The sequence below is a fragment of the Nelumbo lutea genome, chromosome 2, assembly GCF_056320005.1.
Source record: "Nelumbo lutea isolate HS-2025 chromosome 2, American lotus-T2T, whole genome shotgun sequence".
Classification (NCBI taxonomy): Eukaryota; Viridiplantae; Streptophyta; class Magnoliopsida; order Proteales; family Nelumbonaceae; genus Nelumbo; species Nelumbo lutea.
The window spans coordinates 23548115-23574354 of NC_142685.1; the positions used below are offsets into that span (position 1 = coordinate 23548115).

General features: G+C 39.5%; 1 protein-coding gene and 7 non-coding genes across 11 annotated transcripts; all 8 read left to right on the forward strand.

Moving 5' to 3' along the window:
• The first annotated feature begins 1424 nt into the window (after positions 1–1424).
• Positions 1425–22182, forward strand: LOC148869213 (MAR-binding filament-like protein 1-1). Of its 4 annotated transcripts, XM_088973547.1 has the most exons (7): positions 3219–3721; positions 3778–16956; positions 17810–18172; positions 18613–18686; positions 19806–19870; positions 19973–20113; positions 20286–22182. In XM_088973547.1, the coding sequence occupies exons 4-7, from the start codon at positions 18617–18619 to the stop codon at positions 22002–22004; spliced, it is 1995 nt and encodes a 664-aa protein (XP_088829673.1). In that variant the 5' UTR covers positions 3219–3721; positions 3778–16956; positions 17810–18172; positions 18613–18616; the 3' UTR covers positions 22005–22182. The 4 variants fall into 4 exon arrangements, with proteins under 4 accessions (XP_088829671.1, XP_088829673.1, XP_088829672.1 ...); XM_088973546.1 differs by having other exon boundaries at positions 3219–16956; XM_088973548.1 differs by having other exon boundaries at positions 3219–16956; positions 17990–18172.
• Positions 22183–23437: 1255 nt separating this feature from the next.
• Positions 23438–23511, forward strand: TRNAN-GUU (transfer RNA asparagine (anticodon GUU)). The gene has a single exon. It is a non-coding gene; the product is annotated as a tRNA-Asn (tRNA).
• Positions 23512–23580: 69 nt separating this feature from the next.
• Positions 23581–23654, forward strand: TRNAN-GUU (transfer RNA asparagine (anticodon GUU)). The gene has a single exon. It is a non-coding gene; the product is annotated as a tRNA-Asn (tRNA).
• A 69-nt stretch (positions 23655–23723) lies between these two features.
• TRNAN-GUU (transfer RNA asparagine (anticodon GUU)) lies at positions 23724–23797 on the forward strand. Its single transcript has one exon. It is a non-coding gene; the product is annotated as a tRNA-Asn (tRNA).
• Positions 23798–23866: 69 nt separating this feature from the next.
• TRNAN-GUU (transfer RNA asparagine (anticodon GUU)) lies at positions 23867–23940 on the forward strand. Its single transcript has one exon. It is a non-coding gene; the product is annotated as a tRNA-Asn (tRNA).
• A 68-nt stretch (positions 23941–24008) lies between these two features.
• TRNAS-GCU (transfer RNA serine (anticodon GCU)) lies at positions 24009–24082 on the forward strand. The gene has a single exon. It is a non-coding gene; the product is annotated as a tRNA-Ser (tRNA).
• Positions 24083–24152: 70 nt separating this feature from the next.
• On the forward strand, positions 24153–24226 carry TRNAN-GUU (transfer RNA asparagine (anticodon GUU)). The gene has a single exon. It is a non-coding gene; the product is annotated as a tRNA-Asn (tRNA).
• Positions 24227–24295: 69 nt separating this feature from the next.
• On the forward strand, positions 24296–24371 carry TRNAN-GUU (transfer RNA asparagine (anticodon GUU)). Its single transcript has one exon. It is a non-coding gene; the product is annotated as a tRNA-Asn (tRNA).
• The last annotated feature ends 1869 nt before the right edge of the window (positions 24372–26240 follow it).

Sequence of the window (26240 nt, forward strand, 5' to 3'; positions counted from 1 at the left end):
CAATCGGCCTTGAATTGAGAGAGAGAACGCATCTCCCCCTCCATGACCACACCCCATTCTCCACACACTCTCAAATCACCCCCCATAGCTATAGCATCACCGCCTATTTATTAGCCAAACCCACTACAGGCTTCTCCATTTCGATGATTGAGTAAAGAACTATGAAGCAACAATTAGTTCACTACACTCCATCAATCAAAACTGTTGTTAAGGAACCTTCACACCATTTCCGATGGCCAATTGACTTGTATTTTGTATTTTGACTCCTATCGTTGTCTCCTCTCTACAAGATACCTAGAAAAAGACACTTGAGAAGTGTTGGCACAAGGGATCCAATCCATCATCTTCCAAGCACATTCGCCTTTTGCTAAAGAGATTCACTTAATATTACTTTATCCTTAATCAATCAATTTGTATTATGTTTCCACAGTTGGTTCAATCTCTCCAAAACCAAACCAGTGTCCTAAGGTGATGCTGAAATATGTTTGTTGTCCAATTTTTGTTTGAAATAAGAGTTCAGACTTAATCTTCGTTCCTCTACATGAATTGATGGTGAATTAGATCACCAAATGCTTTGGAAATTATCTTGAACCAATTTGTTTTGCATTAAGTTATTGCATGTGTTTTTGTGTCTACAAGCTTATATCAATTTTTCTTCAAATTGTATCATCATTTTTTTCTCAAATTGAAGAGCAGTTATCGTTTTGTTTCCTATTTGAGAGCCTAACGAGAGAGGTAATTAGGAGTCCGAGATGGGTGAGAATGTGAAATGGACTTCAGAATTGGCACCACCGGCGTCAATGTTGGGTTCTGAGTTGAAGGTCCACATCATATTAGTTTGTTTTTATTTCACAATTCTCTATGTTGCTGCGTTTGTAGGACACAAAAGCACGTCTTAGGAGTCCGAGATGGGTGAGAGTGTGCAATGGACTTCAGAATTGGCACCACCTGTGTCAATGTTGGGTTCTGAGTTCAAGGTCCACATCATATTAGTTTGCTTTTATTTCACAATTCTCTATGTTGCTGCGTTTGTAGGACAAGAGAGCACGTCTTACGTGCATATTCGGGCTGCCACTGGCCATATCTGTAGATAGTAAGAAGTAATCAGCTCTTGTTTTCACTTGTCAGAGGTGGAGATGATGAAACAAGCAAAAAAGAAGGAAGAAGGAGAGAGAGTGCGTAAAGGGTAAAATTGGATTTTAAAAAATTATACACCTTGTGTAACTGTATATATCAAATTTGATAGAATATTATTTTAAGACAATACTGTAGAGTTAGTAAATTGTTAAAAGTAATAAGAATAATTTAAGACAATACTGTACAGTAGGAGTATAGTTAATTTAAGACAATACTCTTCTATTTGGCTTGCCCTTGATTGATTGGTTCCTTTTCCTATTTTGAATCTTCTTCTTCTTCTCCGTTTCTTTGCATTTTAGCTTGCATATGGATGGCTTTGTTATTTTAGTTAATAAATTATTTAACCTGTGTTTGATTTAAAGGAAAAGGTAGAGAAAGGAACGGAAATGTAAAAAAACCTTACATTTTCTTATCTTCAAACCAAAGCCTAAATGAAGCCCACGCCCCACCGCCCCAGAAACAGGTGATGTGAGGAGATAGAGAGTCAGAGAGACACCAACTCCAACAGCTTCGATCGCAGAGCCTGTTTCATTTCATCATCTCTGCAAGAAAGCAGAAGCAATGAGCATCGTGATGGGGAGCTCTTACTTTTTACTATCTCCCCTTTATCAATCTCTTGCGTTCTCTTCTTATTCTCCGTCTTTTTTCTTGTATTCTAACATAAGAAATGCAGAGAACAACAAGAAGAGTAAGAAAAAGGAGAATGCAGGTGTCGTGGCTTCTCTACGGTACAAAAATGCAAGTGAGCACAATATCTACCAAAGGAGAGTGATTCTTCTTGTGGGTATATCTGCTCTTCCATTCATTCAATGCAGGGCTGGAGCTGTGGAAAGTTTAGTGACCGGTGGGTTGGAAATTTATCTGGATTTAGATGAACCCTTTGCTGGTTTCTCTTTTCATGTCTTTTTATGTGTACGGAAGATGATAGGTTGAGTAATAGTCTTGGTTCTGAAATTGATGAAGTCTATAAGATAGGTTCGGTATTCTGTGTACTGGGTGCATGATTTTCAGAAGAATACTTGTTTGTTTCGTTGCATTTGAGGTGATTAGATCCTGACTTTGATTGCTTGTTTCGCTTTCACTAAATTTCTCTCTTGAGGGGAAGGGTCTTGTGGGAGGCTAGTTCTGCATTATAAGCAAGTTCGATCCTATCTTCTGTTTTTCTTTTCTTTTTGCTTTTTTTTTTAAGATCAGTAAATTATATACTTGGTTTGTATATATTGTGATGTCGGATTTGCTGTATAGTCACTTTTCCTATAGTGAAAGATTGGGTGTTGAATTTAAAATATAAAGGTGATCAGATGATAAACAGAATTTGTTCTCATTGGAGTTGATTTTATTGCTTTTGTATTAGTTGTCTATTTTGCATGAGTTTGCTCGAAATTCTGCAACATTGTAACTGAGCATAATTTAATATAATAGCTATCCAGAAGAAAGTAGACAGTTCCTGTTTGTGGTTTTTAGAGTCAGAATATGATTTTACAAATTAGAATTGCAAACTGGAAGCAGTGCTATAGAGACAAAAATAAGATAGTGAGATTTAATCGAATAGATTTACTAAAACTTGCCCTTTTAATGGGAACAAAAAACTCAGAAATGTGAAGGCCCCTCATTTATAGAACTAAAGTCTTGATTGTGCATCATAAATTTTCCATTATGCAAAGTGATATCTCTGTAGTAGTGGGAGAGCTAAGCCACCTAAACTTTTTTCAATGGAATGTCTTCACCGGAGAAGTTCAAAGTTCAAATCTATTAGACCCATAACAATACAAATTGCTAATCTATTTCTATTAACCATATATAAAAATGAGAAAGGTTCAATTAGTTTGGTTGATAGACCTTGATTTTTCATACTAATTCTACCCCTCCTATTTGTTATTCCAACCCATGCCAATTCTATCTGACAGTTTAACCTTTGTATGTCACTGATATGGACGTGTTCCTCAGGAAGAAATATCATCGCCGCCGGCAGCAGCAGTGATCCGATGTTCTCATCCTATCCAATTCGGCAGCAACAATATTCTTATCAGTTCGGCAGATTGGATAGATTACCTTTTCTTATCTTATCTTATTAGGTTGCCTTATCTTATCAGATTAGGATTAAGAGAGACTTATCTTATCTTATCAGTCTTATCTTATCAAGATAAAGCTGGAGGTCTCCCTATTCAGCAAGGAGTCTCCCTAAGAACAAGACTCTTGTAATCTCCTATTTAAGGAGCCACTATTAGTGAATAAAGGCATTGAATATTCAGTCAAGAAGAGATGGTGATCTCTTGAACAAATCACCAAGGCGCCAAGATAGGTACCTCAAGAAAAGGAAGGGACAAGGGAAAACAAGAGGTTTTTCTCGTGGACCGACCCGTGACGAGATCCTATTCCCGGCCCCTTAACAACTTGGTATCAGAGCAAGGCGTCATGGGTGATCTGGAGCAGCTGCCGTCCAGGGTCCACAAACTCGAGCACCGACTCGTGGAGACCAGTTCGGAAGTACGTGAAATCAAGGACGAAGTTAGGGAGCTATGGTGTCTGATGGAGTTATTCCTTTCTAGCAAGGAGAGGAACACAGAAGGGGCGACAGCCACTGGTGGTCGCCGACCAGATCTGCCGGAGTCTTCTGGTGAGCAGCAGATAGTCAACCAGGGGGCCACAGTCATTCCCAAGTACAGCAGGTTGGAATTCCCATCGTACAACGGCAACGGAGATCCCTTGGGCTGGTTGTACCGGTGCAAGCAATTTTTTCAAAATCAACGGATAGACGACCAAGACAAGGTAAGCCTAGCCGCCTTTCACCTAACGGAGGAAGCACAACTCTGGTTCTATTGATTGGAACAGGAAGAACTCGGGCTCAGTTGGACCCCAGTTCAAATCCTACTGCCTTCTTAGGTTTGGGCCCCCACTGACAAGCAACCCCTTAGGCGAGCTGATCAACCTTAAACAAACCGGCACGGTGGCAGAATACCAACGCCAGTTACAGACCCTCCTCGCCAGGGCATCTTCAGTGCGACCGGACCAGCAGGTAGACATGTTCACCGCCGGGTTAGCAGAACCTTTGAGGGTGGATGTGGAAATGCATAATCCCCCCAACCTAGTTACAGCCATGAACCTAGCCCACGCGTTCGAGCGCAAGCTACAACTCAGTCGCGGGACCTTCAGTATGGGACGTCCGCCGACTTCATGGGCACCCCCGAAATTAGCGACAACGACCCCTTCTTCTACAACCAGCCGGGAACAAAGGTCTCACATGAACAACATCTCCAGGTCGATGGCAAGTGTAGGGAGCAACGTAGTGGCTCCCCCCATTAAGCGTTTGACCAGGGCCGAGATGGCAGAACGCCGAGTGAGGGGCCAATGTTTCAACTGCAACGATCTCTACTCGGCGGGACATAGGTACAAGAGGCTTTTCTGCCTCCTAGTGGATGAACAAGAGGAGGACGAAGAAGAACTCGCCGTATTTGAGCCGGAGATCTCTCTCCACGCAATCATCGGAATACAAATCTCTCAGACCATGTAGTTGCAGGCACAGATAACAGGTAATCTGGTGCGCATACTCGTCGATTCAGGGAGCACACACAACTTCGTAAGTGAACAAGCTGCCCTTCAGTTAAAACTACCAATGGAATTCCGGCCACGGCTATAGGTAGTCATCGCAAACGATGAAAGGGTTCACAGTCCGGGAATCTGTAAGGACATCTAGTTACAGGTCGACTCTGAACTATTCTCTGCTGATTTATTCGTACTTTCCTTGGATGGTTTCGATATTGTTCTTGGGGTCAAATGGTTGATCACCCTAGGTCCTATTTTATGGGACTTCAGCGCCCTAACAATGACATTCCACTTAAATGGTAAGCAAGTCTCTTGGCAAGGTTGCAGGGTAAAGGCGAGAACACCACAGGTTCATGCGCTTCAGACAGAAACAACGCATACGATAGCCATGGAAAGACTCCTAGCCGAATTTTCAGATGTGTTCCAGGAACCCAAGGGACTCCCTCCTCCCCGAGCATGCGATCATCGAGTCTCCCTGGTGGCGGGTTCAGAACCAGTCGTTGTCCGGCCTTATCGCTACCCTCATCTACAGAAGGACGAAATAGAAAAACAATGTGCTGAGATGCTGAAGCAGGGGATCATACGCAATAGCCACTCCCCCTTCTCTTTGGCGGCCCTGTTGGTAGCAAAACGGGATGGAACTTAGAGGTTCTGTGTTGACTACAAAGAGCTCAATAGTCGGACGGTCAAGGATAAGTTTCCTATTCCCATTGTGGACGAACTGTTGGACAAGCTACATGGTGCCCAGTACTTCTCCAAGTTAGACCTCAAGTCCGGGTATTTCCAGGTCCGAATGGCTCCCGAAGACGTGGAGAAAACTGCCTTTCGAACCCACCACGGTCACTTTGAATTTTTAGTCATGCCGTTCGGTCTCACCAACGCCCCATCCACATTCCAGTCCTTGATGAACGAGGTATTTCATTCCCATCTGCGCAAATTTGTTTTAGTATTCTTTGACGACATTCTCGTTTACAGTAAATCATGGGTAGAGCATGTGGACCATCTGCGGATCGTTTTCGAGTTCCTGCGCCAACACAAACTCTTCCTTAAACGGTCCAAGTGCTCCTTCGGGGAGCGGCAGGTTCTTTATTTAGGTCACGTCATCCTCGGGCAAGGCATGATGGTCGACAGTTCCAAAATTCAAGCTATCAAGGAATGGCCCAAGCCTCAATCCGCCAAGGCCCTACGCGGGTTCCTAGGTTTAACAAGTTATTACCGCAAATTTGTGCAGAATTATGGTCTGTTGGTTGCCTTGTTAACCAACCTACTAAAGAAAAATTTCTTCCGGTGGGACGACGCAGCCGATACAACTTTTGCGACATTAAGAGATGCCCTGTCCTCCACCCTAGTTCTGCAACTACCGAATTTTGCTCTTGAGTTTACAGTCGAGTGCGATGCATCCGAAATGGGTATCGGGGTTGTATTACAGCAGCAAGGGCACCCGATTGCCTTCTTCAGCCGCAAGCTGGCCGACCGACATTTAAAACTTCCAGCCTATGAGCGCGAACTAATCGGGCTAGCCACAGCCGTCCAGCACTGGAGATCGTACTTGTGGGGGCGGTCATTCATCGTCAAAACTAATCACTACAGCCTCAAATACTTGTTGGAGCAACGAATCACCACTTCTCCTCAGTAGCATTGGGTTAGCAAACTGCTTGGGTTCGATTTTCGGGTGGAATACAAGGGGGATTCCTCGAATCGCGCAGCTGATGCTTTGTCTAGACGTGATGAGGACGCGATGTTTCTATGTGGAATTTCCCAACCCCGGATCTCTCTATTAGATGACATCAAGAAGGCAATACCACAATCACCTGAATGGTCGCTCCTTGTACAGAAAGTTCAGTCCGGGGCCACCGACTCCAATTGGTCCCTTCATGACGGGTTGGTACTGTATAAGGGCCGGGTACATCTCCCACAAGACTCCCCTTTGATTCCCTCCATCATCTCCAGCATCCATAACTCCACCCATGAGGGCATTCAGAAAATGCTACACCGCTTTTGGGCTGATTTCCATTGGCAAGGTATGAAGGCTTCTATTCGGGATTTTGTCCAAAATTGCTCCATGTGCCAACAACATAAATGGAAAAACCTGCTCCCGGTAGGCCTCCTTCAGCCCCTTTAGATCCTAACACAGATCTGGGCCGACATCTCCATGGATTTCATCGAGGGACTACCCAAGGTAGGCGGCAAATCAGTTTTGTTCGTGGTGGTGGATCGCTTCTCTAAATATGCCCACTTCATTCCTCTATCACACCCGTACAACGCCACTTCAGTTGCCCTCGCCTTCTTTACGCATGTTTTCCGCTTACATGGGTTACTAGAGTCATCGCCAACGATAGGGACCCGGTTTTCACTAGTGCCTTCTGGAATGAACTGTTTCGACTACATGGCACCACCTTAGCCTTCTCCTCCGCATATCATCCACAGACCGACGGGCAAACGGAGGTAGTAAACCGCACGATCGAGATGTATCTCCGTTGCTTCGTGGGGGACCAACCGCGACGGTGGGTGGATTGGCTTCCTTGGGTCAAGTACTGTTACAACACTTCCTACCATTCTTCCCTCGGCATGACCCCTTTTCGCGTCGTCTATGGCTGGGACGCTCCTCGCTTGTTATCCTATGAACCCAGTTCTACTCATTTGGAGGAAATTGATCGCTCCTTACAAGAACGCGATGCCCTTCTAGCCGACGTACACCTTCACTTATAGCAGGCCCAGCTCCGCATGAAGCTCACCTATAACCAGCACCATCGGGAATTGTCGTTCGAACCGGGACAATTTGTTTGGTTGAAACTTTAGCCCTACCGGCAACGCTTCTTGCGCCACAGGGCTGCCCCTAAATTGGCCCCTTCAAGGTTCTATGGCAGATTGGCGCAGTTGCATACCAACTGGAATTACCGGAGAGCAGTCGGATTCATGATTTTTTTCACATCTCCTTGCTAAAACCATTTACGGGTGTTCCTTAGTGTAGGTTTTCAAGACTGCTATTCAGTCTTGATCACTAAGAGATTTTAGGTTCAATGAGAAGAGAAAGTGAAGAAGATGTAGAAGAAAGAGTGATGGAAGAGCAATAGAACACAGATTTTGAGGAGAAGAACAGAATGTCAATCATTCTGCCGCCGCCACTTTAAGTTAATATATATAGGTTATGCTAGTTACATGAAAGGACATATCTGCCCTTGGTGTTTACATCATAACTGTGACTAGATAACAACCAATATAAAACTGAAACTAGAAATAACAAAACAACAAAATAACCACAGCTGTGACTAGATATATTCTACCCTACGGACAGAGTGGTACCACAGCTGTGGGGCCCACATCAATGTTCTCTACACTCCCCCTCAAGTTGGGAGTATATGTTCATCATTCCCAACTTGGATAGATCCGCCTCTAGCTTCTTTCTTGATACGGCTTTAGTAAGAATGTCGGCTAGTTGCATACTGCATGTGATGTAAGGGAGGCATACTTCTTGAGATGAGACCCTCTCTCGCACAAAATGGCGGTCAACTTCAATGTGTTTGGTTCTGTCATGCTGTATTGGATTATGTGCTATATTAATGGCGGCTTGATTATCACAGTACAGCATCAGGGGTTTCTCATACTCAATACCCAACTCCTCAAGTAGAGATCTTAGCCATAGGATTTCAGCCACTTCATTGGCCATGGACCTGTATTCTGCTTCAGCACTTGACCGGGAGACCACACTTTATTTCTTACTTCTCCAGGAGACAAGGTTTCCTCCCACAAGGGCACAATATCCCGAGGTAGACCTTCTGTCATCAACACTCCCAGCCCAATCTGCATCAGTATAAACCTCCACCTTCATGTGATTGTTGTTCTTGAAAAGTATACCCCTACTTGGGCATCTCTTCAAGTAGGCTAAGATTCTTTCTGCCGCAAGAAGATGTGTGGTTCTAGGAGAATGCATGTACTGGCTGACAACACTAACAGCATAAGTAATATCTGGCCGAGTGAGGCAGAGATATAGGAGCTTTCCTACTAGTTGTTGGAACATAACTTTGTCTTCAAGAAGCTCCCCACTCTCGGCACTAATCCTGTGATTCTATTCAATTGGTGTAACTGCAGGCTTGACACCTAGCTTTCCAGTTTCTGCCAACAGGTCTAGGACATATTTCCTCTGGGATATAAAGATCCCCTGTTTGGACCTAGTAACCTCAATACCCAAAAAAATACCGGAGTACACCAAGGTCCTTCACCTCAAATTCTTGGTGAATAAGCTGTTTAAGAGACTCAATCTCATGGGTATCATTCCCTGTGACCATAATATCATCAACATATACTGCCAACAGTGTCAAAGAGGACTCCACCCTCTTGATGAATAGGGTATGATCTGACTGGGCCTGTACATATCCAAACTTCACAAGTGCTACTCTGAATCTATCGAACCAAGCCCTAGGTGACTGTTTCAAACCATACAAAGCCTTGTTGAGCCGGCAGACTTTCTTACCTACTTCTGCATCATAGAAGCCAGGAGGCAAACGCATGTAAACTTCTTCTCGCAGATCTCCATTCAGGAAGGCATTTTTCACATCCATTTGGTATAAAGGCCAAGTGTGACTTGTTGCAAGGGACAAGAGAACTCGAATAGTAGTCATCTTGGCTACCGGTGCAAATGTCTCCAAGTAATCTATGCCATAAGTCTGTGTAAACCCTCTTGCAACTAATCGAGCTTTATACCTCTCAATAGATCCATCTGCATTATGCTTCACCGTAAATACCCATATGCACCCAACTGGTTTCTTTCCTTTTGGCAAATCAACTACCTCCCAGGTGTTGTTCTTCAACAGAGCATCCATCTCAACTTGTATTGCATCTTTCCATTTAGGGACGGATAGGGCTTCTTGCACTGTTCTTGGAATAGGGACATTGGAAATGGAGCTAAGGTAGGACCTGTAGGTAGGAGATAGGCGATCATAGGATAAAAAATGGGAAATACAGTGGGCTGTGGATGTGGTACAATGTCGTTTCCCTTTACGAACTGCAATTGGAAGGTCAAGATCATCTGTAGGGGAAGTCTCTGTGGGCTCTGGGACTGAAGTATCTGGACCTGGAGCTGCAGATGAGATTGGAGCTGGTCTTAATTGCTGATGATCAGGATCAACCTGCCTGCACCGCCTGTGATAAACCCTCAACTCCTGATCCCTCTGACCACCCTCACCATTGTAGCTTTCCCTCAACTCCTGATCCCTCTGACCACCCTCACCATTGTAGCTTTCCCTCAACTCCTGATCCCTCTGACCACCCTCACCATTGCAATTCTCATCACCCAATGGAATAGGTAAAGGAACTGCCCCACTCTCACTGCTCTCCCCCTGAAGACAAGAACTCAAACCCCCACTCTCACTACTCTCCCCCTGAGGGGCAACCCGAGGATAATAGGGTGTCCCCTCAAAGAAAGTGACATCCATGGAGACAAACTTCCTCTCGGAGACAGTATCATAACAGCAATAACCCTTTTGAGTTTGTGCATAACCAAGGAAGATGCATTTGGAGGCTTTGGGTTCGAACTTGGAGGGATGGAGTCCGAGAAGCTGAACAAAGCAAGTGCAACCGAATGTCTTAAGGGGAATAGAAAACAAGTCCTCACGTGGGTGTAGAAGCGAAAAAGGAGATCGCATATCAAGGACCCTGGAAGGGACCCGATTAATAAGGTATACCGCCGTGAGGATAGCGTCCCCCCAAAAGCGAATAGGGACATTAGAAGTAAACATGAGGCTTCTAGCCACTTCCAAAATGTGCCTATTCTTCCTCTCGGCAACTCCATTCTGCTGAGGTGTATGAGGGCAAGAGCTCTGGTGGATAACCCCATGATGAAGAAGATAAGATGTCAATGATTTAGCAAAGTATTCCTTTGCGTTATCAGATCGGAGAACTTTGATCTTGGCATCAAACTGGGTTAGGATCATTTGGTGAAAATTTTGGGTCAGGGAAGGTACCTCATCTCGTGAACGCATGAGATAAACCCAAGAAAAGCGGGTATGGTCATCAACAAATAACAAAAAGTATCTGTACCCACCCATGGAAGGGATATGATAAGGCCCCCAAACGTCAATATGCACAATATCAAAAAAATTATCACTCCTTTTATTACTCAATAAATAAGGCTTTCTACAATGCTTATAGCAAACTCACAACTTTCACACTGTAGCTGAGACAACTCAATAGACTCAAATAAAGTAGGAAACAAACTCTGTAAAGATCGAAAAGACAAATGACCTAATCGGTTGTGCCAAAGCATAACCGGACTCACACTCTTAGAAACAAAAGACAACTTCTCTACTGACTCTCCCTGACAAAACCGCTCCCCGAGCAGATAGATCCCATTCGTCTCACGGCCAGTCCCAATCACCTTCTGCGTCACCAAGTCCTGAAAAACACATCGGTCAGGGAAGAAGGTTACTGAGCAGTTCATATGCTTGGTAATACTACTGACTGAAAGAAGGTTAGTATCAAGCTTAGGAACATGCAAAACAGGTGATAGGGAGATAGTATCTGAAAACTTGATGTCACCCTTCCCAGAAATAGGAACCAGGGAGCCATCAGCAATAGATACCTTATCCCTACCAAAAGACAAATGGTAAGTAGTAAACAGTGAAGGCAAGCTAGTCATGTGATCAGATGCACTTGAGTCTATTACCCAAAAAGGTTCAGTAGTACCTGGAGCTGAGGCATGATAGGCTGAAGCTCGAGTACCTGAATGGGTGAAGGCAGATGTGACAGGGGCTGATGGAGGCTGCGGTGGCTGAGCTGAATTTTCAACCTCCTTTTCTAGTTGTATTAGGGCAGCTCGAACTGCAGCTAAGGTCTCCAAAGATGTTCCTTTTGTGCCAGATGAGGATGTTGAATCAGTGTTCATGGCTACATGAGTAGTGCCCTTCTTGTTTCTTAACTTCGCAGGAACCAAGTGGGGATGCAGTTTCCAACATTTCTCTTTTGTATGTTTGGGTTTCTTACAATGTTCACATACTACATCCTTCTTGTCTTCCTTCCTCCTGTCCTTCTCTGAATCACCCCCTGATTTGGGTGTAGCCGCTACAAAGGCTGATATGGGTTGCATCATAATCTTCCTTCTGGTTTCTTCACTATGTACAAATGAGTAAGCCTGAGAGAGAGTCACATTATCTCTAGTCAAAATCTGCTGCCTCACAATATCATATTCGGAGTTCAGTCCCGCCAGGAACTCAAACACTCTGTTTGTCTCGATGTGCTTTCTATGGGTCTGAGCATCTTTGGGACTCTCCCACTCAAGAGTCTCTAAGTGATCAATCTCATGCCACAGGGACTTCAAGGTAGAGAAGTAGACCGATACCGGTTTCTCTCATTGTTTAAGGGTGTTCACTTCACATTTCAATTCATATGCTCTGGCAACATTAAAGGGGTTGGGAGTAAGTTTCTTTCATAACATCCCATATCTCCTTAGCTGTTTTTGCCCACAAATAATTCCGGCTAATATGAGGCTGCATAGAATTACACAGCCATGTCATAACCAAGTAGTTTTCTTGCATCCACTTGGTATATGTCGGGTCTCCCTTGGAAGGTTCTTTCATATCTCCCAGGAGGTACCCTAATTTACCTCTTCCACCAATAGCCATCATGGCTGATTGGGCCCATTCCAAATAGTTTGATCCATCAAACTTTACGGTCGTAATCTGACCACCCATCTCAGAAATACCACCATAACTGATGTTCCCAAGACTGCCTTCTGCCTGAATTTTAGACTCCATTTCTGTCAAGTCTCAAAACAGTACTTGAATCACCAATCACAATCAAAACAATATAGGCCTGATCTGTATTCTCAGTGTATGTGCACAAAACCAAAGTAATTCTGATCTGAAACCAACTAGCCAACACAGCAGTAGCTGTCTGTAGATCTCTAACCCCCTTAGAACTCTGAGAACAGCTTTAAAACAAAACTGATATGCTAGGGAAAGTTAGGGTTTTAATCAGTCCTGAAAGGAAGCAATTCAGTCGCACAGTCCAAACTATATAGATGAGCTTTCAGTAGGGTTTTAATCAGTCCTGAGAGGAAGCAATTTAGTCGCACAGTCCAAATTGTATAGATGAGCTTGCAGTAGGGTTAATAAGAAACCCTAGAATCTGATCGGATCTACCAATCAACTTAAGAGTAGCTTTAGGTAGATCACAGAGTTCAGTCAACCACTAGAGCTTGCCGCAGATCACTTTCAAACCCTAGAGTAGAAAGAAACACAGTTCGATCTAGGGTTTGATGTAAAACCCTAGGAAATCGAAGAGAGAAAGAGCTAGAATGGTTCGGCCTTCCCCTCCAGATAGGTCCAACCTATCTTCTCTGAAAGAACTTCTATTAAAAAGTAACAACTTACAAGGAAAAAATAGTTCGTTGCCTTCTAGGGTTACCTGAACCCTAGTCTTCTCTGATCCTTCCTAACCACCAACACTCTGCAACCCTAGCAAGTTTCTAACAGCTGCTAGTACCTCTAGCGATCTCCAAGAATCAGTCTGCGAACTCCTCCTTTTCAGCTTTCAGTCCTAGGAGATTCTCATGTGGTCGGCTGGTATTAGACTCACATGAAAAACCCTAACTTGGCTCTGATACCATGTAAGTTTTCAAGACTGCTATTCAGTCTTGATCACTAAGAGATTTTAGGTTCAATGAGAAGAGAAAGTGAAGAAGATGTAGAAGAAAGAGTGATGGAAGAGCAATAGAACACAGATTTTGAGGAGAAGAACAGAATGTCAATCATTCTGCCGCCGCCACTTTAAGTTAATATATATAGGTTATGCTAGTTACATGAAAGGACATATCTGCCCTTGGTGTTTACATCATAACTGTGACTAGATAACAACCAATATAAAACTGAAACTAGAAATAACAAAACAACAAAATAACCACAGCTGTGACTAGATACATTCTACCCTACGGACAGAGTGGTACCACAACTGTGGGGCCCACATCAATGTTCTCTACACTTGGGACCAAGTCCCTTCCCTGCCACCCTTGAAGGAGGGCAAACTTATTCCCCAACCTAGGGCTCTCGTCCGCTCCAGTATCAATCGAGGTATTCTTGAAGTTTTGGTGGAATGGGACAGCCTACTGACAGCCGAAGCCACCTGGATCCCCTTGACCGAGTTCCAAGCCACATATCCTGAGTTCGAGCTTGAGGACAAGCTCTTGGTCCAGGAGGGGAGTAGTGATATGGATGCGTTCCTCAGGAAGAAATATCATCGTCGCCGGTAGCAGCAATGATCCAATGTTCTCATCCTATCCAATTTGGCAGCAACAATATTCTTATCAGTTCGGCAGATTGGATTAGATTACCTTACCTTATCTTATCTTATTAGGTTGCCTTATCTTATCAGATTATGATTAAGAGAGACTTATCTTATTAGATTAGGATTAAGAGAGACTTATTTTATCTTATCAGTCTTATCTTATCAAGATAAAGCTGGAGGTCTCCCTATTCAGCAAGGAGTCTCCCTTAGAACAGGACTCTTGTAATCTCCTATTTAAGGAGCCTCTATTAGTGAATAAAGGCATCGAATATTCAGTCAAGAAGAGAGTAAGGATAGTTGGTGATCTCTTGAACAAATCACCAAGGTGCCAAGATAGGTACCTCAAGAAAAGGAAGGGACAAGGGAAAATAGGAGGCTTTTCCCGTGGACCGACCCGTGACGAGATCCTATTCCTGGGCCCTTAACAGTCACTATGCAAAAAAAAATCCAGTGTCTTTTTTGACACCTGTTTTTACAAACAAATAACTAATTCTATTCCATTTGTTCATATAATGCCATTTGTTATTTGTTTTTACAAACAAATAACTAATTTTATGATATACAATAATATGGTGTGTGATTCAATTCAACATTCTTTATGATTTACTTTATAATTAACTGGGGAATTGTCCCACATGTTGGACTGGTTTCACCACCTAATTAACCCCTTTTGTTCTCCTTATAAAACCATCCAAGGAGGTGCTAGCTGGTGAAAAAAAAAACAACTACCACATTTTCCTTCATTTTTCTTTGTTATGGTGTTTTCCCTTTAAAATCAAGTATTATATGCAACTTAGCTTATATATAGTCACTAAAATAATCAATGAAATGAATGTTTTAGTGTATTATAAGATATTTTGTTCATATAATGTTCATTAAACCAGTAAGTAGAGCAAGATGGATAAAATTTTTCCTTTGAAAAAGAAAATACCATTTAAAAGAATGCCAACATTCTTATTTTTAAGTACTTTTATTGTTAGGTTCTATTTCATTTTCCATATTGCAAATATTTCACTTGACAAAAATATATTTATTAGTAGAAAATGGTAATTGGTATTATAAAGGTTTCTCACTGAAGAAAACCGGCACACTCTGCACAAGTATTATAAAAGGTTTTGGGGTCAAACAAGTGAATATATAAACAAATAAAAGTCTAGGTTTGTATCATTTCATGAGCCTAACTAATTACCAACCATGCTTTAGCATTGGTGCCCATATATAGTTTCTATGTATCCAATGATTTATAAGATAGATTATATATAAATAGGGCTGAAAAACCAAAGCGAACCAAGAAAACTGAGCCATAAAATGCGGTTAATCGAACCAGTCGGTTTGGTTTTGGTTCGGAATTTTTTAAAAACCGAAGGACCGATTCGGTTTTCGGTTAACTTATAAAAAAACCGACGGTTAACCAAACCGACCGGTATATATTTATATGTATATTTTTAATATATGTCACATATTCTCTATGTATTTTATATAAATATATATTCATTATATATAAATAATCATTAGTATTTGTGTATTCAATGATTTGTAAAATAATCATTCAAATATACTGGTGAATTGGGGGGTTTTATACTTGATAGTTGAATCCAGTATCAACATTATAATGATTGATTGTTGACTTGCTCCTCCCAGCCACCCAAAGAACAAAAAAAAAAAAAAAGAAAAAACCATAGGAACCAAGTGCTAAGAGGCAATTAAAAAAAAATTGATTGTTAGCCACTAGCAAACCCCAATACTTTGGTATATGTTATGTTTTATAATATCCTATTTACTTTTAACATGTTAGATCAATGTGTAATAAAACATCTACCATCAGATGCTTAAAGAAAATGTATGAAATTCCTAGGCATGCACTTTGAATCTTTAAGGTCTGTTGATTACATTGTTCATTGTGAAAGTCAAGTATGTGGTTTTCTCATTTGTTCCATAATGGAAAACTTGAATTCAAACCATTTGAAGATTTTGGAGAAGTAATGCCAATTACCAAATCAAATAACATTCTATGTAAAATTTCTTGAACACTAATTTTTGACTTGGTTAAAATATAGGAACTTTAAGGAACTTGCAGTTTAACATTAGCAACTAGGTGTTGAGAGCATTTTCCATAGCTCCTAACAAATTGAATTGCATGTTATACTAGTGGAGTTTCATATGCTGAGTTTTGAAATTTCTTTCCTAGGTACTCCAAAAATGTTGAATTTAAACATTACATCTTTACCTGAGTTATTACTTAAACATTACATCTTTACCTGAGTTATTACTTAAACATTACATGTGCAACGCATGTACACCCCACTAGTTTATCAAAAAAAAAAAAAAAACAATACAAATTGCTAATGTTTGGCACAGCAATCTCATTGTCCATGCTTTCATTTGGAAAACCTGCTGGACTGTGGGAACCTTTTGTAGTCAACTGTGACAGATTAGAATTTAGGATGTGTTTGGTTCGCAGGAATAAGGGTCTGGAATCGGAATCGGAATGGACTAAATGTTTGGTTTAGCGGAATCGGAATCCCATTCCCATTCCCATTCTAGGTGGAATGGGAATCCCTCGTATGGGGGAATGGCCATTCCCGATCCCTCCCCAAGGAATGCGATTCCCATTCCGGATATGAATATCTTTTTTTATTCTTTTGACAAAAATACCCTCATTTTCAATCCAATCGAAGAGATTGGGAGAGATGAACAGGGAGAACTCCATTGCCATCTTCCATCGCTGAACAGAGAGCCGAACCAACCTCCGGCAAGGTAAGACCACTGTTAAACCATTACCCTCCTCCTCCTTCTTCTTCTTCGAAATCAACGGCGAGCTGAACCAAACTCCATCGCCATATTCTTCTTCCTCTCCTCCTCTTCCTCATTCTTCCTTCTTTTTTTTTTCACTAACTGACTGGTTTTATCTTTTACAGATCTGCTCCTACCCTTTTTTGGGATCGATCTACTTCTTCACTGTTACCATTAGCGGTTTTTTACACCAGATCTAGGCAATCAGTGAGTATAGTTGGGATTTGCTCCTATTTTTTTTCTGTGATTCATTCTTTGGAACCCTTGTTCAATATGCTAAAGCAGATTCTAATTCTTTGGAACCCTTGTTCCCTTCTCATCCCTTACCCCCTTATTTTTTAATCATCAATGAATTGCCTTGGCTACTCCATACATTTTATTTGTTTCATGAAATGTTAATTTAATCAATCGTCCAGTTTAAGTAATACACTAATACTCATTATCAGTTTGATCCCACCAACGGGGAATATTACCTCTGAGTTGTTCTAAAATTTATCCATAAACAACACTTCTATAACAACCAATTGTGGATCCTCATTGGCCACATAAGAGTGATCAGTACTCTTCTGTTGTTTTATCTTTGATCTTGTATCTCAGTTGTTTTCTGTTGCCCAAGGATAAATTCAAGATCTAAATCAATGGGTAAATGGTGAAAATAAAAGGAAAATATAAAATAAATCAACTCAGTATCATACCTAGAGATTTATGTGATTTGACTTATAGCATACATCCACCAGTGACAGAGGAGAAGAAATCCATAATAGATAAAAAGTAGCTTTCTGTGTATACAGCTTCCATCAAACCTTGGCTCCTGATACACCCAAACATCTGCTCACAAAAAAATAAATAAATAAAATAATAATAATAATAACAATAATAATAATACACCCAAACACCCTCTCTCGATTTGTTGTAATAACAACAGATGCCATTATTTCTCTCGATTTGTTAGTACACTTGTTGGGATTGTTTTGGCCAATTCATGGGGTTGAGTAATGATTAAACCAGCTACAACTACTAATTATGTTTTGGTTTCATGGGGATCATTTCTAGTATACAGCTACAACAAAGGGTGCAGACAAGAATGGTCCAATTGCAATCCTTTCTAGTATAGGGATCATTTCATTATTTGGATGGGCATACATATTGGCTCTTACTTTCAGCATTCAGGTATTATTTCTGAACTAATATCCAACTGTTATTTTCCATATCTGATACAAGATTGCTATTTTCAATCCAGGATCCAAGCTACTTATATGATGTAAACAACAAAACTGCTGGAGCATTTGTACCAGCCCAAATACTTTATGACGCATTTCATGGGAGGTATCATAATGCCACAGGAGCAATAGTTTTACTCTTTGTTATCTGGGGATCCTTCTTCTTTGGTGGCCTTTCAATTACTACTAGTGCAGCCAGAGTGGTAAGTAAATTATCTCTTTACGTTACTAGGTTGTTTATACCTTTACTTTTGGAACTATTCCTATAAAAAACCATAGTAGTCCAAGCCTGAATATTAGATCCTGATCTGAAAACCAATTTCTCCATAATGCACATCTTATTTTTGTTGGCCTTGATGTTGACCTTAAACTTTTGCTGCAAAGTACTTTAGTTTAAGCAGAAAAAAAGGAAGTAAAAAAATGATGGTCATGGGCTTTTCAATTCAATCAATTGATTGTCTGACATTATTTTCTTTATATGTACTTCTACATCATTTTGAGTATTCTTATTTTGGAGAGATGTAAACTATTTCTCCTGTTAGAAGACCATGATGCTTGTGTCATGTCTGAATGACTTTTAATCTAATACTACTTATTGAATGAACTTGTCATCTCACCAACATTTCACAATTGCATGTTTCAGGTATATGCTCTATCAAGAGATCAGGGAGTTCCATTTTCATCTGCATCTGGAGAAGAGTGCATCCAAAACACAAGGTTCCAGCGAATGCAGTGTGGCTGTGTGCAACCATCTGCATTCTTCTTGGACTACCTATATTGAAAGTTAATGTGGTCACTGCAATAACTTCCATATGCACAATAGGATGGGTTGGTGGATATGCTGTTCCAATTTTTGCAAGGATGGTCATGGCTGAGAAGAACTTCAAGCCAGGGCCATTTTATCTGGGCAAAGCAAGAAGGCCAATTTGCTTGATAGCCTTCTTGTGGATCTGTTATACCTGTTCAGTCTTCCTATTGCCAACTTTCTATCCCATCACCTGGAACACGTTCAACTATGCACCTGTGGCTTTGGGTGTAAGTTTGGGTTTAATAATGCTTTGGTGGTTTCTGGATGCAAGGAAATGGTTCAACGGTCCTGTTAGAAACATTGATAATCCTAATGGGAAGGTTTAATTTCATAAATTTGCTTCTGTTTGTTAACGTTCCCATCAAGTGAATGTTTTCTTGATTAAGTTAATGAATTGATTACTGATTACTGATGAAAAAGTTTCCACCAAATGGAAAAAGTCATAGGGTCCAATTTTCTGTTATTGTAGTTGACAGGAGCAGAATTGAAACTTTGGCTGATTCCGATTCCAGCTTCTAGTTGAACCAAACAGCAGGAAACTGAACCAAACAGATGCCAGGAATGGACCATTCCAATTCTGATTCCGATTCCGATTCCAATTCCAGCTGCGAACCAAACGGACCCTTAGAATTAAAACTTTACCCTGAAAGGGAAAATTTATGTTCTATATCAGGGGCCTTCACGGCTCACAAAAGGACAAACTTTCGAAAACTATTTATAAGACTTTAAAAAGTTATGAAGTTATCTTCCAAAGGGATCCTTGACAGTTATGAAGGAAGTTATCAATTTTGATTTTGATTTATAAGACTTTCATCAATGCCTTTGGCATATAAGCTGGGAGAGGTTAAAAATTGAAAATCAAAAGCAATTCCTAATTACTTGAAAATGTTATAGCATAATCCAGAAAGATCATGATTGAGCTGTGCATCTTCAACTTCATTTTCATTGAACAGACTAATTGACTCCTCCCTGTTGTTAATCTGTGGCTCCTATTGTTGATTCTCATCTCTTTGTTTTTCCAAAATCAGGAGAGCAAATTGTGAAAACACCCAAGGGTAAAGGTCTTCAAAGACCTGAAAATCTTCCAAATGAGGTTTGGACCTTCGTCTACTTTTCTGTTTCTGGAATAATTAAAGAGATCTTATGCTGAAATTTAGTTGAGCTTGAAACCAAAATGGATAGCTTTTCTTTGCAGCAACTGAAGGAGAGAAAAGTCCAATCAAATCCATTACTTGCTTTATTGAATGCAGTTGGAATTATTGGTTCTGGTGTTCTTGGTGCATTATATGCACTGGCGCAGAAGGAAAAGTCAGTGACTGAAGCAACAATTGAATCTGTATAGCAGCTCCATACTTTCGTAATTGGGTTATTTTATTTTTTTATGTTTCAACTAATACACTTGTAAATAGTATGGATTTTAAAATGTGTTATTTGTTCTCAGTAATGGAAGCTATTTTGAGACAGGTTGGTAGTTTTTCTAAATACTTATCAACTTTTTTGATATGCAGATGAAGAACAAACTTAGTAAAAGGGAATCCTCTATGACTTTACTGGAGAAGAACACAGAAACAATGCTTTTGAAAGAACAGGAAGAAACAAAGAAGCAAATCAGAAGGACAAAAGAAGAACAGCAATCTTTGTTAAACCAAGTTACTTCTGCAAGCAGTACAATAACAAGCTTACAACAAGAAGTACAGAGTGGAAAAAGGACAATTGAAGAGCTTCAATCCCAAATAAATGGACTTCAAAATGACCTCACAAAGGTTAGGGATGATAAAAAGAAGCTTGAGGCCAACTTGAAGGCAAAGGTCAACTCTATTGAATCCTTGCAGGAAAAGACAAAGTTGCTCAGCCTAGAAGTCAAGGATAAGGAAGAAAATATTCAAAACCTTAGTTCCACACTTTCTGAGAAGGTTTTAGAGTGTAATGAATTGGATTGTGTTTCTAAGCAAGCCAAGGCTGATATTGCAGAGGCAAATACAAAAATTAAAGGATTGGAAGAGGAAGTTTTTAGAACTCAGAAGGAACTAAATTTGAAACACTCTACACTGGATGATCTAAATGTGAGGATAAGTTCATTAATTGCCGAAAGAGTTGATACTAACAGAAAGCTGGATGTCCTTCAGGAGGGTTACAATGATATGAAGTTATCTTCTGAAAAGAAAGCTGCTTTGGATGCTGAGCTATTGGCAAAAAGAGAGCATGAAGTTCATCAGCTTGAAGAAAAGCTTGGTCTTTCTTTGGATGAAGCTAGCAACAACCAGGAATTGATTGGTAATTTGATTCAAGAAAGGGATGATTTGAAAAAAAAGCTGGAAATAGAAGTAATCCATGTGAAAGACCTGACACATGATCTCCAAATCACACAGGAAACTCTTGGAACATTAAAACTTGAAGCTTCAGATCTCTCAAAACAATTAAAACAATCAAGAAAGTTCTGTGAAGAACTCAAGTCTGAGATCTCTAGAGTTCAGACTGAGCTTGTTGAAGAGCAGGAGTCATCAAAGAGAAGCCTGAATGAGGCAGTGTTGAACTTGGAAGTACTTTCGGCTGAGCTCACGTCAGTCAGGGCAACATTGAAGGAAACCAAAGAAGAGCTCCAAAATGTGTCTAATGAATTGGCAGCCACAACAGAAGTTCGTGAGAACTTGAAGGAGGAGCTTCTTGTTATATATAAGAAAGCAGAAACTGCAACCTATGATCTGAAGGAAGAAAAGAAGATAGTTGCTTCTTTAAATAAAGATCTGGAGGCATCAGAGAATCAAATCTTGAAAGATAAGGAAGCAAGTAAGACTCTCAAAAGAGACTTGGAAGAGGCTGCTAAGGCACTTGATAAGATGAACAAAAATGCATTATTGCTTTCAAGGGAAATAAAGATGGCCGGTTCCAGAATTTCTAGCCTTGAAGATGAAAAAGATGTGCTTTACAAGTCTCTTCTTGAACAAAAGAATATCTCAAAAGAAACTCGAGAAAATCTAGAAGATGCCCATAAACTCATTATGATGCTCGGGAAGGAGAGGGAGAACTTGGAGAAAACAACAAAAAAGCTTGAAGAAGATCTTGCTTCTGCAAAGGGTGAGATATTGCGCTTGAGGAGTCAGATAAACTCATCGAGAAGTACTGAAAATGACCATACACAGAACAAGAGCATAGTTGAGGATGATGTTGTGGTAGTCGTAAAGAAAAATGGTAGAAGGGCTGAATCCCAGTTAGAGGCGTCTCAATAAACTAGTGATTCCAATATTCTTCTTATTTGTCTCCAATTTCTTCAGAGTTGTATCTCAGGTTTTCATCCATTTTGATTTTGCAAATTTTTTAGCATATTCCTGTCCTGTATCATACAAATATGAAATTAAACCATACAAATTGAATAAGTCATTATTTTCTACAAGGATATTCTTAATATGGACTATGCCATTGAGGAATATATTTATGCATTTGTTGATTTCTATTGTTTGAATGACTAATTTCTTTTTTCCCTATAAAGATGATAGTATTTTTTTTATAAACTAAGATGCTAAGATCATGAACAAAATGGGTGTACTTCAATCTAAATGTATTGCATGTTTGTTGGATTTTGTAGTAAGTTTATATGTGAAGTCAAGTCACAACCAATTATTTTTTTCTTAATTTCCTCATTTACTTTTTTTAAGCAGTTATATTGGGCTTCTTTGGTGGGGGTTTGGGATGGGGTGAAATTGCATATTAGTTTCTAAACATTTAACGGCTGTGTGGGAGTCATAAGATGAATACATTTCAACTTGGTATTTTGTGCATCCTTATCAGAATGCTAAAAATTAGAAAATGATTAGGTTGGATGCAGGTTTCCTGGTTAATTCCCCCTCAATCTTGCCACGTTCATTGTGATTATTGAATGTTGAGAAAACCTACTTCCGTTTTTCTGATTCAAAAATTTGAGTAGAACTTGTGTGAAGTAGTACTTCTAGTTGAATTCACACTTGGCTCTTGGTTGGGTGCGTCATTTTTGGCTCACTAGCAAAATGATTTTTTAGAGGTAAAGAACCCAGACAGGCAAACACCTAGGTGGTGTTCACTGTTCATTCCTAGTTTTTTTTTTGCCTTTTTTTCTATGTTTTTGAACCATAAAACAGCTCTTGGATGTTCACTGCGCACGAACTTTTATTTTTAGACCCCGTTTGCGAGCATTTCTGCAATGGTGGGGTGCGTTGGGTTAATTGAGCTATGGTATTCTGGAAAAAAATCAAAATAGCAGTAGTTTGGGCGTTTGATAATCCCACGGTTTTTTTAACGTTCTCGTGCGAGGCCCATTTCAGAATGTAGCGAGGCCCGTTCTATTTGGAAGTAAATGGAATGGAATACAACAATTAAATATATATAAAAAATAATTAATAATTGCTGGAATAACTCAGTTAGTTTAGAGCGTGTGGTTGTTAACACAAGGTCGGAGGTTCAAGCCCTCCTTCTAGTGTAAATTTTATTTTTGTAGGTTTAAATTTATTGATTCTTAATTCATGAAGAATGAAAGAAAGAAACAAATTAATAATTGCTGGAATAGTGTTAGAGCGTGTAACTGTTAATCATAAGGTCGGAGGCTCAAGCCTTCTAGCGAAAATCTGATGTTTGTAGGTTAGATTCTTAATTCGATGAATAAATAAAAAAAAAGAAAAGTTAAATGATTGCTGGAATAGCTCAGTTGGTTAGAGCGTGTGGCTGTTAACCACAAGGTCGGAGGTTCAAGCCCTCCTTCTAGCGTAAAATTGTTTTATGTAGGTTAGATTCTTAATTCGATGAATAAATAAAAAAAAGAAAAGTTAAATGATTGCTGGAATAGCTCAGTTGGTTAGAGCGTGTGGCTGTTAACCACAAGGTCGGAGGTTCAAGCCCTCCTTCTAGCGTAAAATTGTTTTTTGTAGGTTAGATTCTTATTTCGATGAATAAATAAAAAAAAGAAAGGTTAAATGATTGCTGGAATAGCTCAGTTGGTTAGAGCGTGTGGCTGTTAACCACAAGGTCGGAGGTTCAAACCCTCCTTCTAGCGTAAAATTGTTTTTTGTAGGTTACATTCTTAATTCATTGAATAGTGAGGAAAGAGAAAAATTTAATGATTGCTGGAATAGCTCAGTTGGTTAGAGCGTGTGGCTGTTAACCACAAGGTCGGAGGTTCAAGCCCTCCTTCTAGCGCAAAATTGTTTTTGTAGGTTACATTCTTAATTCAATGAATAATAAAGAAAAAGAAAAATTTAATGATTGCTGGAATAGCTCAGTTGGTTGGAGCGTGTGGCTGCTAACTACAAGGTCGGAGGTTCAAGTTCTCCTTTTAGTGTAAAATTGTCTTTTGTAGGTTTAGATTTTTAATTCAATGAATAATAAAGAAAAAGAAACGTTTAATGATTGCTGGAATAGCTCAGTTGGTTAGAGCGTGTGGCTGTTAACCACAAGGTCGGAGGTTCAAGCCCTCCTTCTAGCGTAAAATTGTTTTTTGTAGGTTACATTCTTAATTCAATGAATAGTGAGGAAAGAGAAAGATTTAATGATTGCTGGAATAGCTCAGTTAGTTAGAGCGTGTGGCTGTTAACCACAAGGTCGGAGGTTCAAGCCCTTCTTCTACCGCAAAATTGATTTTTGTAGGTTTAAATTATTTTTGGATTGCAATCTCCTTCAAAAACTTTTTATATTCTTACTTCAATTAAGAACGAAAAAAATAAATTAATTAATAATTGTTGGAATACTTCAGTTCGTTAATCCGTGTGGTTGTTAATCGCAAGATTGGAGGTTCAAGCCCTCTTTTTAGCGTAAATTTGATTTTTTGTAGTTTTAAACTTTTTTAGATTCTTAATTCATGATTCTTAATTGAATGAGCAACGAAAAAAGAAAGAAAAAATTAATAATTGCTGGAATGGCTCAGTTGGTTAGAGCGTGAATGCTAACCACAAAGCCTGAGGTCTAAGCCCTCCTTGTAGCATAAATTTGATTTTTGTCGGTTTAAAAGTTTTAATTTTTTTAGCTTTTTAATTCAAATGAAAAAAAAGAAGCATAATATTTATGTATAAATATACATAAATATGAGCTGAAAACAATGGCTGTTCGGCTGACTGTGGAACCAATGACGAGGTTCCACGCCAGTAATAATTTCATGGGCTCCATGTGTTTTATTATTGGCATGAAATCATTGGTTCTACAGTCAATCGAGCAGTCAAACCTTATTCCACGGAGCATCAAACTCTTCTAGCGCAAATTTGATTTTTTCTACGTTTAATTTTTATAGTTTCTTAATTAAAATGAAAAATAAAGAAGAAAAAAAATTACAATTGCTGAATTAGCTAAGTTTAGGTTTTTTTTTTTTTGGCTTCTTAATTCAAAATGAAAAAAAAAAAAGAAGTAACAAAAATATACTATCAACGACCACAGTGGGAGTCGAACCCACGCTATGCGGTAATCCACTGCGCTATGCGGTCGAGAAGTTATTATTTTATGGGCTCCATATATTTTATTATTGGCATGAAATCATTGGCTCTACAGTCAATCCACTGCGCTATACAGTCGCTAACACCTTCCTCTCGACATTTATATTAATATATCGGAAGCTCCCTCCATATTTTCATCACTGCTGCATGTGGCAAATCCAAACCGTCTATCAAGCATATACCCATTTAGATTAAAGTAGAAATACACCTTTGTGTATTGATAGAGTTGTATTGGTATTTTAAGTGATACATATTTTATATTTTTAGTTTTTTTTTTTAATTTCAGTTTTAAATATAATATTAGTGGGACTTGTGTGATGCACGAGATTTATTAATAGAAAGGGTCATTTACTAAAATACCCCTATAGTTTCATGGATTTACTAAAATCTACCATATAGTTAAAATTTTACTAAAACACCACTTATAATTTGTAATGGATTTAATCAATATTCCATTAGATGAAAGTGTTGACCTAATGTTCATTTAAATAAATTCAATTAAAAGAAAATAAAAATTAAAATACCATTTTTCCCTTTATAAGACATAGGCAACCATTCTATTGGCAATATTTGGTTAATTTGTTTTCAATACAAAAAAGTGTTAAGGGTATTTTTATAATAAAAAATCATAGGCCTAATGGCAAAAGAAACACTCCTTGATGAAAGGTTGATTAAGTAAATAAGTTGTAAAATATATGGGATGTTTTAATAAAAGGAAAACTATAAAAATATACAATTGTTTTATGTTTTCAACTTTTTAAATAATTAATAATTATTCATATTTTATATACTACTTTTAATAATTTTTTATAATACAAAAATAATAATAATTATTTTCAGTTAAGTTTATTCATCAAACTGATGAAACCAACCAACCCAATCAACTTGGGCCGAGTTGATCAGTTTTCTAGTATTTTAGGTTAGCTTTGGTTAAAAAATTTTCCAATTCGAACAAATTGGATCGGTTTCACTTTGGCCACTTGTAAACCAACCAAAATCGAATGACCTAACCATGGA